Source organism: Lithobates pipiens, unplaced genomic scaffold (genome assembly GCF_037356315.1).
Source record: "Lithobates pipiens isolate NorthernLeopardFrog02 unplaced genomic scaffold, aLitPip1_a1.2 Scaffold_10, whole genome shotgun sequence".
In the NCBI taxonomy this organism is placed as follows: domain Eukaryota; kingdom Metazoa; phylum Chordata; class Amphibia; order Anura; family Ranidae; genus Lithobates; species Lithobates pipiens.
Window position 1 is genome coordinate 217,347,414 of NW_027507686.1, and position 18,230 is coordinate 217,365,643.

Here is an 18,230-nt window from a genome sequence, read left to right on the forward strand (position 1 = left end):
ACCTAAACCTGGTCAGAGGTAAACCATGAAAAGAGATGCATGCCCATGTCCACCTGCCTGCCCTTAGACTTAACATGGGTCCATTTAGCTCAGCAAGGGGGGGAAAAAAGCTGAACGCCAATGTCACAAAAGCAGCCGGAGGTCTGTTCACAGATTCACAACTGATTGGAACAGACACCAATAATCTGAAAGAACCCTTAGGCAGCTGTCATGGGGTCAAGTGTCCCCATTAGCAGATCTCTCCTCTATTCCTGACAACTTTTTAGGTTGATTCTCACTTCCTTTCCCTGTGACACTGGTGATCAGGGCAATATCACCCTAATGGGGAGCAATAAAAACCTGACAGAGGTTCCATCCCCTTACCACTCTATCCAAATCTAAAAAATAAAAATAAAAAAATGGGTTTCGCCTTTAGTTATTCTTCAACTAGAATTGGTATGCAGTGGTCTACAGCACAATATACACCATTATTACCATTTTCATTGCTTTACTAGATAAGCCTATATTTATAGTAGAGGACTTTGTTATATATACTGCATTATGAGCCCAGTTTATAAAAAGAAGCAGCAGCAATAATACATCAGCCGATCAGTGAGCTGAAAATAAACTCTGACTGGCTGTGTTGGGTAATTGTGGGTATATGGGATTTACTTCTTCTAAATTTACTGGTTGCCTGGCTGTTTTTAGAATTGGTACTTCAGAATGCCAAGCCCAGAACAAGTATAGCTGGAGAAATTAGGTAATTTCCTGAGCTCTGTACTTGTCAATGTTTTAGTCCTTGTACACACGGTCGGAGAATCTGTCAGAATGAGTCTTATCGGACCGTGTCGTCAGATAATCCGACTGTGTGTGGTATGCATCGGATTGATTCCGTCCGAATCTCCATCCGACCCAATTTTTCAACATGTTGGAAATATTTCCTGACCAACTGGGCCGGACGGACCTAATCCGATCATGTGTAGAGCATTTTCATCGGACCAAGTGCCACGCATGCTCAAATCAAATTCCTACATCAAAGCTATTGGCTACTAGCCTGAATGTAGTCCCATTGTAATGAAATTACGACATCACGTTCTGAAAGATCGGATTTTTTGCCAACTTGGCCCGACCGTGTGTATGCAACAGTTTCGGACACAATCCGTCAGACTAAATCCGACGGGCAAAATCCGACGGATTTGGTTGGCAAAATCTCCGACCGTGTGTACGTGGGCTTAGAAGGAATTGAAGTAAAAGCAGCCATGCAATTGGCATTATAAAAGAGGATACTATTAACAGACTTCATGTTTCTGTCATCCAGGATTCCTTTAAAGAGGAATTCCAGGTATGAATATTTTTCCATATTTACATTGTTCCAGCTTGAACCAATGTAACTTTGTATATACCATACCTGTGGGATCCATTGAGAAACTGTTGCAGGAGACACCACTACTCCAGTGATCTCCATTTGCCTCCAGGTCCCGTACAGAGCAGCTGCCCTGCTGCTTTGTGAACACAGGAGATCAGCCAATCGGCATGGCCGCCATTGAGAGCTCACTCTGGATTTCATCAATGAATGTAAAGTGTTGCCTGATTGGACAAGGTGGTGAGACGGAATGGGGCTGTCAATCTCGTCCAATCAGAGAAAGCTTTGCATTCATTGAGAACATGCAAAGCATTCTTTGAATGGTGCCTGTGAGAAAGCAGTAAGGCAGCTGATTGGCATAGGACCCAGAAGCTAGTGGAGATGATTGTATTAGTGGTGTCTACTTCAATGGTTTCTAGCTTCTGGAGGGATCTCACAGGTATGGTATATGCAGTAAGTAGTTACATTGGTAAAAGCTGGACCAACTGGAGGCAACTATGTAAAAAAAAACATACCTGAAATTCATCTCTAGGGCTGTGTTCACATATGCGAATTTGGTGCGTTTTTAACCGTATCCAAGTCGCATGACATGTGAAAGAACATTGCTTTCTATTGTGCCTGTTCCCACATGTTTGGTGCAGCCGGAGTGCAGACTGAAAATTGAGAGTCCTATCTGTTTTCTTAGCAGTGCGGTCCAGCCCAGGTGAAAATTCAGGCCCATTGACTTCTATGGTAACGCTTATGAATTGTGCATGTCATTCGGTTGTGAACAGAATAAAACCCTGACCTGATCCTGATGTAAGCCCGAACAGAGCTTCAGTTTGCACCGTACATGTGTGAACCAAGCTTTAAAGTGGAGTTCTAGTCATTTGTCTGTTTATTAAAAGTCAGCAGCTACAAAAAGTGTAGCTACTGACTCTTAATAAACAGCCACTCACCTGTCCCACGGCCCAGCCGTGTCCTCACCACAGCCGTGTTCTCCCTGTGTCCTTCCTCAGCGGTGCCGGCATCTCTACTATGGGCACTCGGCTGTGACAGCTTGCAGCTTCACAGCCGGGTGCCCACTGTGCATGGGCGAGCGGTGCTGCGGTCTGTGCCTGGCCCCAAAGTCTTCTAGAACCTGTCATATGTCCCAGAAGACTTCGGGAGGGGGAGCTTATGCTTCTGGTTGCCTAGGCGACCGGGAACGGAAGTGGGAGCAGGTACCTGTCAAATTCGGGAACTCCACTTTAAGTCGAATTTATGAGTCGGCCCAAGCCAGGAGCTATCAGTACTTTTAAAACTAAAAGTGGGAGAAATGCGTGACTGCTGAGGTGCAATGGGCTTAGGTCCCAATTAACATTAAACAATGGGGTCAAGTCCCCCACAACCCTTGCCCTTTACCCCATTAAATAAGGCACTTACAACCATTAGGTTGGAAAGGGCAAGGCAACAGCTTTATTAAATTATAAAACACATAACATGTGAACATATTCAACCAGTGCCAGTCACATTCGTACCGTGAGCACTTAACCAAAAGAGGGAAGTGGGGCCTGTCCTTACCATAAGTGCTGGACAGACAGCCTACTTCCAATTCTCCATCAAGGACATAGCCCATTACAGCAACTTTAACTGCTGGCAAGGTCAAGAAAACCACAGTAAGCTGTGACATACCATAACATAGGAAAAAAGGGATGGGAGGGTAGGCAGCTCTTCCAAATGACTCTTCTGAAAGACCCAGAATTCCCTTGGCACACGTTCCCTGAGCTCAGGCCCTTCCCAATCCAACTGTCCCAACCAATCGTTCGCCTTGTCATGCACCTAGCCATGCCCCCATCAGTCAAGACTCTCTTTCCTTAGGGGGCTCAACAGGCCTTCAAGAGCAAACTATGCCACTGCATTCTTATCAAACAAAAATGCTAGTTGCTTGGCTGTCATTGGCGATCATCTATTTCTGAGTTACTTGTGCTGAACAGGCATACAGATCAGGGTAAGAATTTTCAGTACAGGAGAGCAGCCTGTGCAACTGTGCAAAAATAGAGGAAAGGCTGGTGTTCGGCTTTAACCAGAAGTCATATACTGAGGAAATTCAGGATGCTGGGAGGAATGCTCCTTACATTGGTGGTCAGTGGGAAGAATGCTCCTTACATTGGTGGTCAATGGGAAGAATACTGCTTATATTGGTGGTCAGGGGAAGAATTGTCCTTAGATTGGTGGTGAGTGGGAGGAATGCCCATTAGATTGGTAGTCAGTGGGAAGAACGCTCTTCACATTGGAAGTCAGTAGGGAGAAAGCTGCTTACAGTGGTGGTTAGAATGCTTCTCATACAGATTAGTGTAAGTGGTTACATACCTGAGTGTCAGAATATGTTAAAGGAACCCCTATTAACTTCTGGGAAGCCTTGGTTAAGAAATCCCACTTATTTCTAGAAAGTATAAATTTGTTAGAAACACTTTCTTACCTAACCATGCATTGTCCTGAAAAGGGGAAAGTTACACCAGCACCAGACATTTGTCTATCTATTGTTGGCTTGGCAGCTTTATCTCCTTTCCTCTTGATCTCTTGGTTACCTCTGTTCTCACTGTATCTTTGTTGCCTTCTACAGCCTCAGAATGGGTACCAGCTCTTCCAGGACTAACTGAAAGGACCTCAAGTCTGATAAGAGACCTGCCCACCGGGGAGAGACTCACTTTCAGGGTAAAGGCCATCAACCTGGCAGGACCCAGCGAGCCATGCACCATGAAGGAGCCTGTGACCATCCGGGAGATCATGCGTAAGTTCACCAAAATGAAACAAGATGGAAGTTAAAGAAGAAGCCTAGCCAATTATTTTTTCAGTGTTGGATAGTTTAAGGAGGGGTGTCAGGTTTTATTGCTGTCTGGTATGAGGATTGTCACCTCTTCCAAGAAAAAGTGATTGGATCAGGCAACAGATGTCCTGTATTTAGTGAAATTGTCAGTAGATTGTTTTTAAAAAGGCCTGGATTTTTTCCTAAATGCGCATAATATAACCGGATACTAACGTTTATAAGTAAAGTTGATCCAGGGAATATCTGATATCTGATTGCCTCTTGGGGGGTTAAGGAAGGTATTTTCCCCCACTGGAGCCAATTGGATCATGCTATACCACTGGGTATAGGATTGTGTATATGGAGGTTTTCAAATTGTGCGTGTTTTTTTTTTTCTGTGTTGGTTGAACTGGATGTCTTTTTTTCAACCATATTAACTATGCAACTATGTAAGAAAGTAAATTCCCTAGTACAGCTCCTCCTTTCCTTTCTGGGGGTGTTTAACTACTTTGCTGGACCAGCTCCTCTGCCCCTTCCTCAGTTCCCTACATAACATTTTAAGGGATAAGGGTAATACTATAGATTAAAGGGTAATACTATAGATTAAAGTGTTACATGAGTGACAGCTCTGAGTCTGCTGGGGCAGCTGACATCTCATTCAAGTTGGTGGCACCCAGCAATAGTCTTAGGTTTTGTTTTTTTATTTGTTCACAAGAACAAGGATTTTACAATGAAATAAAATACCTAATAGATGTTAAATGCATATATAATCTTCATACCTACCAACATTTTGATCACAGGATACTGATTACACTGCCCACAGTCCACATTTCATCCCTCACTTTCCACATTTTATGGGTTGGTCCCATCCAGACACTACCCCTTAATCGGCATTGCTCATCACGCCCACTTTACAGACTGGCCCTACACACAACCGGACTGGAAAACCATTCGTCTGTGTGCTAGTCCGATGGACCAAATACGACGCAAGGGCAGCTATTGGCTACTGGCTATTGAACTTCCTTGTTTAGTCCCGTTTATGTCATCGCATTCAAAACTAAGGGACTTAGTCCGGTTGTGTGTGGCCAAGTCCGTTCATTCAGAAAGTCCATCGGACCTCCGCCGAAAATCCGTCAGGAAGACCATCGGACCTAGTCCGTCGAAAAGTCTGGTCGTGTGTACGTGGCATTACTCCTGAAATCAATGCCTCTTTGAAGTACTGCAGACATACGGTAACTCAGGTATGGTTGATGCACAATCCCAGGACATTGCCCATGACACAGTATCTGCAGAACAGAGGGTCAAGATGCGGGACTGTCCCAGCAAACCCAAAATCCAATCTCCTATCTTCTTCTCACTCTCTGTCTATAAAACAGGTGTCAGACAGAACAGGAAGTGAGGGGTGTTTGTTCAATGGGGACAAAGAAAACAATTAAAATATTTTTAAGTAGAACAGGCAGAGGTGTAAAACAGCAGTTTTTTTTTTTTCCAGTGTCCTCATTGAGTAGATTGAGTATCCATATGATAGGTGTTGAAAAAATGTGGTTAATTAAAAACATCCCTAGCTGAGGCAACAGGTAAAACCTGCCAGAGGTTGTAAGCTCATTCTAAAAAATAGTTTTTGCTTTAAACACATTCTAACTTTGTTTCCTTCCTTACAGAAAAGCCAAAGATCTGGCTGCCTCGTTACCTGAGACAGAAATTTGTGAAGAGGGTTGGCGAGACGGTGAACATTGTTATTCCCTTTCAGGTATGACCAAAGACTAAGTGACTGGTTTGTTCCCTATACTGAGAGTTTGTGGCTGTAAGTATAGGCATTGGGTGAACTCACAGAGAGTCTTGTACATTGAACTCATTGATCTTTGGGCTCCATGCTACTACAAAAAGCTATTACCAGCATTTTTTTTGCTTAAAAAAATGCTGGTAATAGCTTTTTGTAGTAGCATTTCCGCAGTGTTTTAAGAGCATTTAGGAGGGTTAGTGTTTTATCATCATTTTTGCAGTAAAAGGAAAAAAAAAAAGCTAACAAAATTCTATTAGTAGCATTTAGAAGCGTTTCTGCTGGGAAAAACGCTCCAAGAAACTCTACAAAAACTATTTTTTTTCTGGTCCTAGACGCTGAAGCTCAAAAAATGCTAATAGCCTAATGTAGTGTGTACGGACACATAGGATAACACTATTTAGCTTCTAGGAGCAGAAAAAAAAATGCTAATAACAGCTTCTGGGAGCTTAAAAATACTAGTGCACATAGAGCCTTAGGCTGCATTCACACCTGAGCGTTTCGTTTTCAGGCAGAAAGTCGTGCATTTTTACAGCGATATTGCCGCAATTTTGTACAGATCAGAAGGTCACCAATGTAAGCAGAAAAACAACTGTAATCTGACCAAAAAGAAACTCATGTACTTTTTTGAGCTTCAGGTATTTTGCTTCAGGTGACAAAACGCTCAGATGTGAACAGGTGCCTTTGAAACGAATGGGATTTTGCTTGTTGGGCATTTTTCAGTTGTTTTTTTTTAAGGGGTTTTAAGAGTTGAAAACGCTCAAGTGTGGGGTATTAAGCTGCGCTACAGCCTACATTGGTGCTTCAAGTTTGTGGGCAAAATCGTTCTTGCTGTACTGAGTGAAGATACTCCCATCAGGATCTATGGTGGGCTGGTGACATATGCTTTCTTGCACGTTGATTATTGATCATTACATGATCTTCCAAATAAGGACACAGACAGTAATAAAAACCTGATAGAGGTTCTAACTTATAGACCAGTGATGGTGAACCTTGGCACTCCAGATGTTTTGGAACTACATTTCCCATGATACTCATGCACTCTTCAGTGTAGCTGAGCATCATGGGAAATGTAGATCCAAAACATCTGGGGTGCCAAGGTTCGCTATCACTGCTATAGACGTTTCATGCAAAGCTGGGTCTAAAGTTCAAACACATGGTCTGCTATAAGAAACTACGAGGTACAATGGTTTTTGGCTTCCAAGTTGATTTGGGCTCAGGAACTTTGGTGCCTAAAATTGACATGAATCATTGGTAATTTTTAGGCACAAGTCATTTTTTTCAGAAACGTGCATGTTTTTTGGGGGTTGAGGTTGTATGCAAAAACTTACTGACCTTTAACCTCTCACTATGTTCCATACCAAGCAAATCTATAAGGACTTATGACTTTTTCCCTGACTTTCTTGATCTGAATACATGGTCAGAAATTTTGAAGCCATTAATTAGCCATCATAACCAGGCAGCTAGCATTTTTAGAGAGATTGGAAGTGGTAGCCAATGTATTTCTCTTGTGATAAGTTAACTTAAAATCTCACTAGGTGTTTGTGATTTTAGTCTTTATAGGTATTGAGGAATTCCTTTTCAGGTCCCCAGTAGTGGTTGTATTGTATATCTGTGCTGAGAACACAGCAATGAGTGAGGTCGGGGTACACAATGAGCAGAAGTATAGGAAGACAAGTGAGGGGAATGGCACATGCAGGCTAGTTAGTACAATCCTGAGATGCTGATTGAGGACAATGGCAGAAAATACAAGCCATGTGCTGGTTAAATTTAGGCAACTGTGCTGATTTGAAATGCAAGAGGATAGGCAAGACATGCACATACAGGAGCTAGAGGCCGTCATTATCATTTTGCAACTGAAATAGAATGAGATCACAAATGAGGACAATGAAGGACATGGGGACAAACTAATCAGATGGATCTCTATGTACTTTATGAATTTCTGTTCAATTGGTGGCTGTCTCAAAAAATATGGAAAGACTCCCATCACCAAAAAATGTCAAATGCCTTTAGAGATACAGTATACCAAGGAACATCTTCCACCGTATCAGATACACAAGTTAGTGCAGGTAGCATGATCATGGAAAAGCTTCAATTCAGAATACAAAATGTAGATTTTTTTTTGTTCATACCTTTCTTTAGATATAATGTTTAGTTTAGTTAGATTTATATATTAACCTTTCGGTAAACACATAATGTGCATAAGCACCCACAAGAAATGTGGCCTTTAATGCTCAGCCGTTGCTCATATATATTCATAGTGGCATGACGTTGTGTGCTGAGAGACCAAGCTGTCACCAACAGCTCTTGGCCGAGGCTTCTGATCGGGAGCCAGCGGTGGCAGGTGTACCATTTAGAGCCAACCACAGAGTAGTCACATGATACAGAAGCCATGTGGTGTTAGAGGCTTAAAGATTACACATATATGTGAATTTGTTTTCACGTGTAGCAGATTCTGACCTTAAAGGGGTTGTAAAGGTTTGTTTTTTATTTTCTAAATAGGTTCCTTTAAGCTAGTGCATTTTTGGTTCACTTACCTTTTCCTTCAATTTCCCTTCTAAATGTTTTTTTTCTTTGTCTGAATTTCTCACTTCCCGTTCCTCTTCTGTAAGCGGTTCAGTAAGCTGTTCTGGCTGACTAAACACCGCTCGGATGATGGTGTGAAGTTTACTGAGGAGAAACAGGAAGTGAGAAATTCAGACAATGAAAAAAAAACATTTAGAAGGGAAATTGAAGGAAAAGGTAAGTGAACCAACAATGCACTAGCTTAAAGGAACCTATTTTAAAAAAAACAAAAAAAACAAAGCTATACAACCCCTTTAAGTTGCTGTGAAGAAATAGCTCTTTGTTTCACCAGACTAATTGCTGCTGAATCTGTATTCTAATAAGGAAAGCTGCAGTGTCTGCATGCCTTTAGAATTGATCAAACCTTGGGGAGTATCTCAACAACACTTACAGTACTTTTCTATTACCGGGGTTGCCTAAAATCAGATTTTTAACTTAGTGTAGGCTTCTGGGAAAATCGGTGAGCCAATCACACAAGCGGGAAATTATATATCTGGGTGTGTTCTGTATACCAGTTGTCTACAGAAAGCCTCCAGGCTGCCATATTACATTGATTTTTACAGGAAATTACAGCACTGAAAAGGAAAAGTAATTTTTTATAATATTAAATTACAACATGAGGTGTGTAGCAATTGTATGTGCTATATATTTTTTTATTTGCTAGATTTTATTCTACAAAATTGGAGTTAGCCTTTAAGGCTTACTGTATAACAATTTGACTATGATCACACGATCAACCCAAATACATCTATACATTTGATTTGAGGCATAAAAGTGAAGATAAAAGCAAAAAGTGAATAGAGATCATATAAACATTCACATGGCTGCATAGAGACCTGTATTTCGGTATTGAAGGAATGGTTCTACTGTTTGATTTTTCTATAACTTTTTATTTTTTTTTCTATAACTTTTTTTTTTTTCTATAACTTTTTTTTTTCTATAACTATAGCAATTTTTTCTATAACTTTTGTTTTTCTATAACTATAGCAATTTTTTCTATAACTTTTGTTTTTCTATAACTATAGCAATTTTTTCTATAACTTTTTTTTTCTATAACTATAGCAATTTTTTCTATAACTTTTTTTTTCTATAACTATAGCAATTTTTTCTATAACTTTATACGTTATAGAAAAGTGCTATAATCATAGAATTAAGCAGCAGCGACATCAGAAGACCTAATATGCCCCTTGAGAATTAATTCCACTCAGTCCAACTCACTAATGCCTTTGATTTTGATACACCACAGCCTGTATATGAATAAACACCAAACATATTTATTTAGCTGGCCACAAACCAGTAGATTCTCATTTAAAAAAAAACTTGTTTTCAGAGCATTCTTTCTATTTCTCAATCTTTAATGGGATCAAATTGATAAACATTTTTGACCACATGCGGAAAATCAAGGCGTCAGGCAAAACAATTTTTCTCCAATGAATAAAATTGTAAGTTTCATAGTTAGTAAGGTTGAATAAAGACACCAGTCCATCCAGTGTGAGTGTCTACAATTGCCCCTATCCTTGTACATTGTACACTCACATCGGTCCCTACCCTCAAGGTGCCCACAATCCAAGGTCCCCATTCATATATTAGGGCCAATTTTGGACAGAAGCCAATTAGCCTACCTGCATGTCTTTAGAGTGTTGGAGGAAACTGGAGTACCTGGAGGAAACCCACGCAGGCACAGGGAGAACATGCAAACTCTAGGCGGGAAGTGTCGTGGTTGGGATTTGAACCAGCGACTCTTTTTACCCTAGGCGAGAGTGCTTACCACTACACCACTGTGCTGCCCTAAAATTCTTACTATGCTGCTATGTGAGATACAGTCACCAAGACTTGCAGGTAGACCCCAGCGAGATTTGAACTTGCGATCCCATGTTTACAAGACCAGTGCTCTAACCCCTAAGCTATGGAGCCCTTTTTTTTAAAAGTGTGAATGTGGTTTCATTCAGGAAAAAATTGTACTTATTGTAATGCACCTGTGTATCCCGAAATCGAATGTAGCACGCAAGACATTGGCATGGCAATGTAATGGGTGTTTGTTTATAACAATACTTTGGTTGCAATACAATTTTTTTGGGGTGTGTTGTTATAGGGAAAGCCTCGCCCTGTGGTCACCTGGCTGAAGGATGGACAGCCCATTGATCCGAAACAGATCGGTATCAGGAACAGTGAAGCTGACACCATCCTGTTCATCAGAACAGCCGAGAGGCATCACTCTGGAGAGTACCAAGTTAAGATCCAGATCGAGAACTGTGAGGACTCAGCTACCGTCCTTATCCAGATTGTGGGTAAGTGGCTGTAATTGAGGGAAACGACGCAGACAGCTACAACACTTAACAAAATTATTGTATGTGTTTTAAATGGAATTTTATGAGTAATCCTTTTCTTCTAGACAAGCCCAGTGCTCCTCAGAAATTGAAGATTGTGGAAGTATGGGGATTCAACGTGGCTATAGAATGGGCTCCACCCCAGGATGATGGAAATACTGAGATAACGGGTTATACCATCCAAAAAGCAGATAAGAAGACTATGGTGAGTCTTCTTAAACTCCTTTAATTTTTTTCCTCACTCTCATCCATGTCTTTATGACCTTGCTTTGTGCAATGGTGCGCAGTCATGTTGGAACAGGAAGGGGCCATCCTCAAACTCTTCCCACAAAGTTTGGAGCATGAAATTGTCCAAAATGTCTTGGTATGCTGACGCCTTAGAGTTCCCTTCACTGGAACTAAGTGGTACACTTACTACAATGTACCAATAAAATTTTTATTTTTTATATACGTTTTGTACTGATCATATCCTTAACCCCACCCACAAAGTCCCTTGGGGCACGTTCTTTTTTTCCATTGATCCTTCACTGGAACTAAGGGGCCAAGCCCAACCCCTGAAAAACAACCCCACACCATAATCCCCCTCCACCAAATGATTTGGGCCAGTGCACAAAGCAAGGTCCATAAAGACATGGATGAGTGAGTTTGGGGTGGAGGAACTTGACTGGCCTGCACAGAGTCCTGACCTCAACCCGATAGAACAACTTTGAGATGAGTTAGAGTGAAGACTGTAAGTGAAGACTGTAAGCCAGGCCTTCTCGTCCACATCAGTGCCTGACCTCACAAATGCCCTGGAAGAATGGTCAAACATTCCTATAGACACTCTTAAACCTTGTGGACAGCCTTCCAGGATGAGTTGAAGCTAGTATAGCTGCAAAGGTTGGGCCAACTCAATATTGAACCCTACGGACTAAGACTGGGATACCATTGAAGTTCATGTGTGTGTAAAGGCAGACGTCCCAATACATTTGACAATATAGTGTATGTGTTTGATACTGTATATAGCTGCATATATTGTCCGGCATAAAAAATTGCAATGGTCGTCATTTTTATTCTCTCTGCTTTATAAATATATAATACAGTATATTCTGCTTTAATATATAAAATATATAATTGTTTGGGTTTCAAAGTAATTTCTACCAACAAAAAAACAACAAATTTTAACATGTATACAAAAATTGTAAATATTGTCCTGGTAGACAAGTGGTTAAAGCCCAGCTCCGGGCAAATAAAAATGTATCCCATGCAGTACAGCTGCACCCTCAGTGTAAGGGGTAACAACTCGTTTTAAATAGGGGAGAAGAGAATGAGTTTTTACTTACCTAATCCTCCACTCCCTCAAGGAAGGAAGGGCGACCCATGGAAGTCACACATCTATGGACTCCTGCTGCAATGATTGGAGTGGCAACCTCAGCCTGGACCCTGACCAGGCCACGCTTCCAACGCGTTTCACTTCAAATGCTGGAAGCAGAATCTATTTTAGAAAGATATTCATATACAAGAGCTGCATCTGAGTTCCATGAACCTAAATATAATCTTCAAAGCTCCATACATGAACTGCTGACTTACCTGTACAAAAGGTACAGTATAGAGTGCCCTTTTATGACTATAGGGTAAAGTGTGGCCATCCTGGAGAGGGCGCTCCAAACATTCTAAGCAGGAGGTAAAATTTGGATAGTTTTTTTCTTTTTACCATGATATTTATAATCTTTTATCACCACTTACCTTCTCAGGAATGGTTCACCGTGTTTGAACACTACAGACGTCTGCACTGTGTAGTGTCTGATCTGATCATGGGTAATCAGTACCACTTCCAAATTTTCAGTGAGAACATGTGTGGACTCAGCGAAAATCCTATAACCTCCAAGGACTTTGCAACTATAGTGAAGTCAGGTAAGAAGTTGACTTTAGGCAGATGTGTATATTCAGGGCCATCTTTAACATAGATTGGACCCTGGGCAAACATTTTCTTGGGCTCTCCACTCCATCATTACACAGGACCCCCCCCCCCCATTCTACCCTCATCATTACTGATGACCCCCACCCCCATACTACCCCCTTCATTACACAGGACCCCTCCCTATACTACCCTCATCATTACAAAAGACCCTCTCCCCATTCAACCCCCATCCATACACAGGACCCCCTTCCCCACACTTTCCCCATCATTACCCATGACCCTCTCCCTCATCATTACACAAGATCCCCTTCCTCACACTACCCCCATCCTTAGACAGGACCCCCTCTCCCATACTATACCTGTGACAGACCTAGCCGGGACAGAATTCCAGCCTCTGCGTTGCAATTATGGGCCCTGGCATTTGGAGGAACGGTGCTCTTTGTGAGCTGTATGCCTGGGGACCCCTGAGGTGGTTTTATTTGGATTCAGATCCATGTACCCCCCCCAAGACACACAGACTCTGGATATGTAATTGCCATATTAGCAATAGACTGAATCACACTGTTGGGACACAAACTGTTAGATGCTAATGTCATCAACTCCAGCCACCTGTCTGTTGTGTAAATGAGTCTAGTCTGGCTTGTAATAGTATTCAACACATTGTTGTTTGTGCTAATTAACCCTGTGTTTATGTTTATGGTAATGTGTATTGAATAGTCAATCACTGAGCTAGGAGACAAAGTCTTACCCTGAAAAGTCCTATCTCTCAGACAACTAGTCTGGGTCAATGATTAGATAATTAGCTCATGCTAATTAGGTTAGGTTTTAGTCTTCTACTGCATTATAAATACTTGCCATTTTGGTTATAATAAATCAGTCCATGTTGAGCAGCTAAGCAAGTGGCGTCTTGTTTTGTGCTTGTGAGCGGTTGGAATATCTGATATCTATAATCAGACTTAGGAAGCGGTATACTGATGGAAACACTCAATCGAAGTGTGGGATTGGATCCGTCACAATACCCATCATTAAACAAGACCCCCTTCCCCACACTACCCCCATCCTTACACAGGACCCCCTCCCCCATACTATACCCATCATTACACAGGACCCCCTTCCCCATATTACTCCCATCATTACACAAGACCCCCTTCCACACACTACCTCCATCCTTACACAGGACCCCCTCCCCCATACTATATCCATCATTACACAGGACCCCCTCCCCCATACTATACCCATTATTACACAGGACCCCCTTCCCCATATTACTCCCATCATTACACAAGACCCCCTTCCACACACTACCCCCATCCTTACACAGGACCCCCTCCCCCATACTATATCCATCATTACACAGGACCCCCTCCCCCATACTATACCCATCATTACACAGGACCCCCTTCCCCATATTACTCCCATCATTACACAAGACCGCCTTCCCCACACTACCCCCATACTTACACAGGACCCCGTCCCCCATACTATACCCATCATTACACAGGACCCCCTTCCCCATATTACTCCCATCATTACACAAGACCCCCTTCCCCACACTACTCCCATCCTTACACAGGACCCCTTCCCCCATACTATACCCATCATTACACAGGACCCCCTTCCCCATATTACTCCCATCATTACACAAGACCCCCTTCCCCACACTACCCCCATTCTTACACAGGACCCCCTCCCTCATACTACCCCCCATCATTACACAGGACCCTCTCCAGCATTCTACCCCCATCCTCACACAGTACCCCCTTCCCCATACTTCCCCCATCATTACACATGACCCTCTCTCCCATCATTACACAAGACCCCCTTCCCCACACTACCCCCATCCTTACACAGGACCCCCTCCTCCATACTATACCCATCATTACACAGGACCCCGTTCCCCATATTACTCCCATCATTACACAAGATTCCCTTTACCACACTACTCCCATCCTTACACAGGACCCCCTTCCCCACACTACCCCCATTCTTACACAGGACCCCATACTATACCCATCATTACATGGGACCCCCTCCTCCATACTATACCCATCATTACACAGGACCCCCTTCCGCATATTACTCCCATCATTACACAAGACCCCCTTCCCCACACTACCCCCATCCTTACACAGGACCCCTTCCCCCATACTATACCCATCATTACACAGGACCCCCTTCCCCATATTACTCCCATCATTACACAAGACCCCCTTCCCCACACTACCCCCATTCTTACACAGGACCCCCTCCCTCATACTACCCCCCATCATTACACAGGACCCTCTCCAGCATTCTACCCCCATCCTCACACAGTACCCCCTTCCCCATACTTCCCCCATCATTACACATGACCCTCTCTCCCATCATTACACAAGACCCCCTTCCCCACACTACCCCCATCCTTACACAGGACCCCCTCCTCCATACTATACCCATCATTACACAGGACCCCGTTCCCCATATTACTCCCATCATTACACAAGATTCCCTTTACCACACTACTCCCATCCTTACACAGGACCCCCTTCCCCACACTACCCCCATTCTTACACAGGACCCCATACTATACCCATCATTACATGGGACCCCCTCCTCCATACTATACCCATCATTACACAGGACCCCCTTCCGCATATTACTCCCATCATTACACAAGACCCCCTTCCCCACACTACCCCCATCCTTACACAGGACACCCTCCCCCATACTATACCCATCATTACACAGGACCCCCTCCTCCATACTATACCCATCATTACACAGGACCCCGTTCCCCATATTACTCCCATCATTACACAAGATTCCCTTTACCACACTACTCCCATCCTTACACAGGACCCCCTTCCCCACACTACCCCCATTCTTACACAGGACCCCATACTATACCCATCATTACATGGGACCCCCTCCTCCATACTATACCCATCATTACACAGGCCCCCCTTCCGCATATTACTCCCATCATTACACAAGACCCCCTTCCCCACACTACCCCCATCCTTACACAGGACACCCTCCCCCATACTATACCCATCATTACACAGGACCCCCTCCTCCATACTATACCCATCATTACACAGGACCCCGTTCCCCATATTACTCCCATCATTATACAAGATTCCCTTTACCACACTACTCCCATCCTTACACAGGACCCCCTTCCCCACACTACCCCCATTCTTACACAGGACCCCATACTATACCCATCATTACATGGGACCCCCTCCTCCATACTATACCCATCATTACACAGGCCCCCCTTCCGCATATTACTCCCATCATTACACAAGACCCCCTTCCCCATACTACCCCCATCATTACACAGGACCCCCTCCTCCATAATATACACATCATTACACAGGACCCCCTTCCCCATATTACCCCCATCATTACACATGCCAACCTCCCCTCCTTCTCCAGACCCCTGCATTGCCCCCTCCCCCAGCAGTCTCACATTGGTAGTGTCCAAAGGATGTAAGGCGTACACCAGGCAAACCTAACTGAACCCTCAGGCGAAGTAGTTCTTCTTCTTCCTTTAGAAAAGAAGCCACGTTTGGGGTAATCACAAGGCAAACCAGATTTGCAAAGGTTTTGTTGAGAAGGTGGAGATGTCCCAGACACCAGGGAAAAGACTACTAGGTCTCTTTGAAGCAGAAGAAGTACCGAGTTATGAGAGCGGTCCATTTGATGTCAAAGGTCTCATGTGTTAGGGGCCAGAAATTCTCTGAAAACGACACAAGACGCAAACTCAGGCAACAGTTGTAACCAAATAAGGGCCAAGTATGAACCTTATCACCACACCACAAACACAACTGCATTTTCCCAGGATTCACATTAAAGTATAATAAACTAATTGGCAAATAGAGTTGCAATCACATTACAACTTACAAAACTAGAGGAACAAAAGCTAGCTTGTCTATAAAACCTAGTCAGATTTCAGCTGTTAATAGCGAGGGTACAAATGTAAGAACGGCTATGGTTGTCAGAAGAAAATTGGATGCTTTTATAGAATATCTCTTTAAGGGCTTCTTCAGAGAGATGCAGCTTGTGGCCCAACATTTACTAGTGTGTTTTCTAAAAATGTGACAGGGCCTATTCATTACAGAGCTGTCATTCACTCATAGCACAGGCTATTGCTCTAGCAGTTATCAGCAGCCATGAAAGGAGCCCAGCAAGGCGTTGTGTTTGAATGACAGCTCCGTTCATTATAGTGATGAATGGATTCTATCAAACAATCCATATAATGCCTGGAAACTCCAGGCGATGAGCTGCTGCCTGTCAGGCTTATCACCTGTCTGAGTGAACCATAAGTCTCTCCTTTCAATAACAATTATGTAAAATGAATTCTGCCCACAGACAGGGGGATATTTTCACAAAGGACAAGGATCCAGGAGTCTCTTTGCATAATTTACAGGTTTACGAATGGTAAACACGCTATTTCAAAGGGAAGAAATGACAAAAATGATATTAATGTTCCTGTGCAGGTGTTCCCAGTAAAAATAATAGCATATCTGCCTAAGGACTTTCTTTTTAATATTTCATCTTTATGCAGATATTTAAAGATATATGGAATATAAAAAAAAAAAAACATATATGCTTACCTCTATGCTGCAACTGTCCAACATCAGCTTGAGCGAGAATTGAGTGATCACTTAGTTCTTGGTCTGATCAGAGAGGAGAGCGTTGACTGCCAGTTCCTGCTCGTCGCAGTGCCCCTCCAGTGCTCACTGGAGCACCAGGCTAGGGAGGGGTTCCTCCAGGGCCTGGGGAGGATCCGTGATGTCAGCTGATAGCAGGCAACAGCCGGCTATTGGAAAAGGAGGAGAATACCGCGCTCCTAACAAAAAATAATAAATCCTAAACTGTGAAGCAGCAACTAATATATGAGATACGCACATATATTAAGGAAAAAGAAAAGGAAATTAGTTGCGCTTACAGTGAAACAACTAGTGATCAACTAGTGTTAAAAAATTATAATGAATATATGTACATCAGTGTGACCTAATACATTGATTGGAGACAAATTATAACCCAATGTTAATAAAAAATAATAATTATGACCATATAGTGACAAGATATGAAAAAAGTGACAAAGTGCAGTGCAGTTTGAAAAATATAAAGCAAACGAGCAACCTAATAAAGTCCATAAACACTCTAGCTAATGATGTGAATAGCTGAGATGTCTGGTATAAGTGCAATCTTCCACCACCGGGTGCTGAACACCGTAAAAATGATGCGCTTACCAAAAGGCAAACAATGAAAGCTTGCGGCTAAAACACCCAGCCAGGGGCTTTTTCCAAGGAGGCCCGGGGGATCAGATACTGGAACACACTGCAGCCAGTGAACCGGTGGTGGGGTAATCCAAGGACTCACAATATAGGTATCACTCAGAGACAAAGACAAGGGAACTTCCCATAGTGTAATACTGATATGAATATTTAATGTAGAAAATTAAAAGTTACACTTACAAAATAGTGTTAAAATAGCATGGGTAGCCGGCCGGCTTGCGAATGCCCGTTCGCTCAGAAGATCTCAACACAATGACGTCA

At 42.8% G+C, this 18,230-nt stretch overlaps 1 protein-coding gene across 1 annotated transcript in view; it reads left to right on the top strand.

Moving 5' to 3' along the window:
- The window catches only part of MYBPC3 (myosin binding protein C3), a 207,008-nt gene that overhangs the window by 174,460 nt on the left and 14,318 nt on the right, over nucleotides 1–18,230 (top strand). The window contains exons 24-28 of the mRNA XM_077461101.1: nucleotides 3,927–4,094; nucleotides 5,771–5,859; nucleotides 10,547–10,742; nucleotides 10,847–10,986; nucleotides 12,515–12,674. Coding sequence (XP_077317227.1) covers nucleotides 3,927–4,094; nucleotides 5,771–5,859; nucleotides 10,547–10,742; nucleotides 10,847–10,986; nucleotides 12,515–12,674 — 753 coding nt within the window. The remainder of the gene's footprint in view (nucleotides 1–3,926; nucleotides 4,095–5,770; nucleotides 5,860–10,546; nucleotides 10,743–10,846; nucleotides 10,987–12,514; nucleotides 12,675–18,230) is intronic.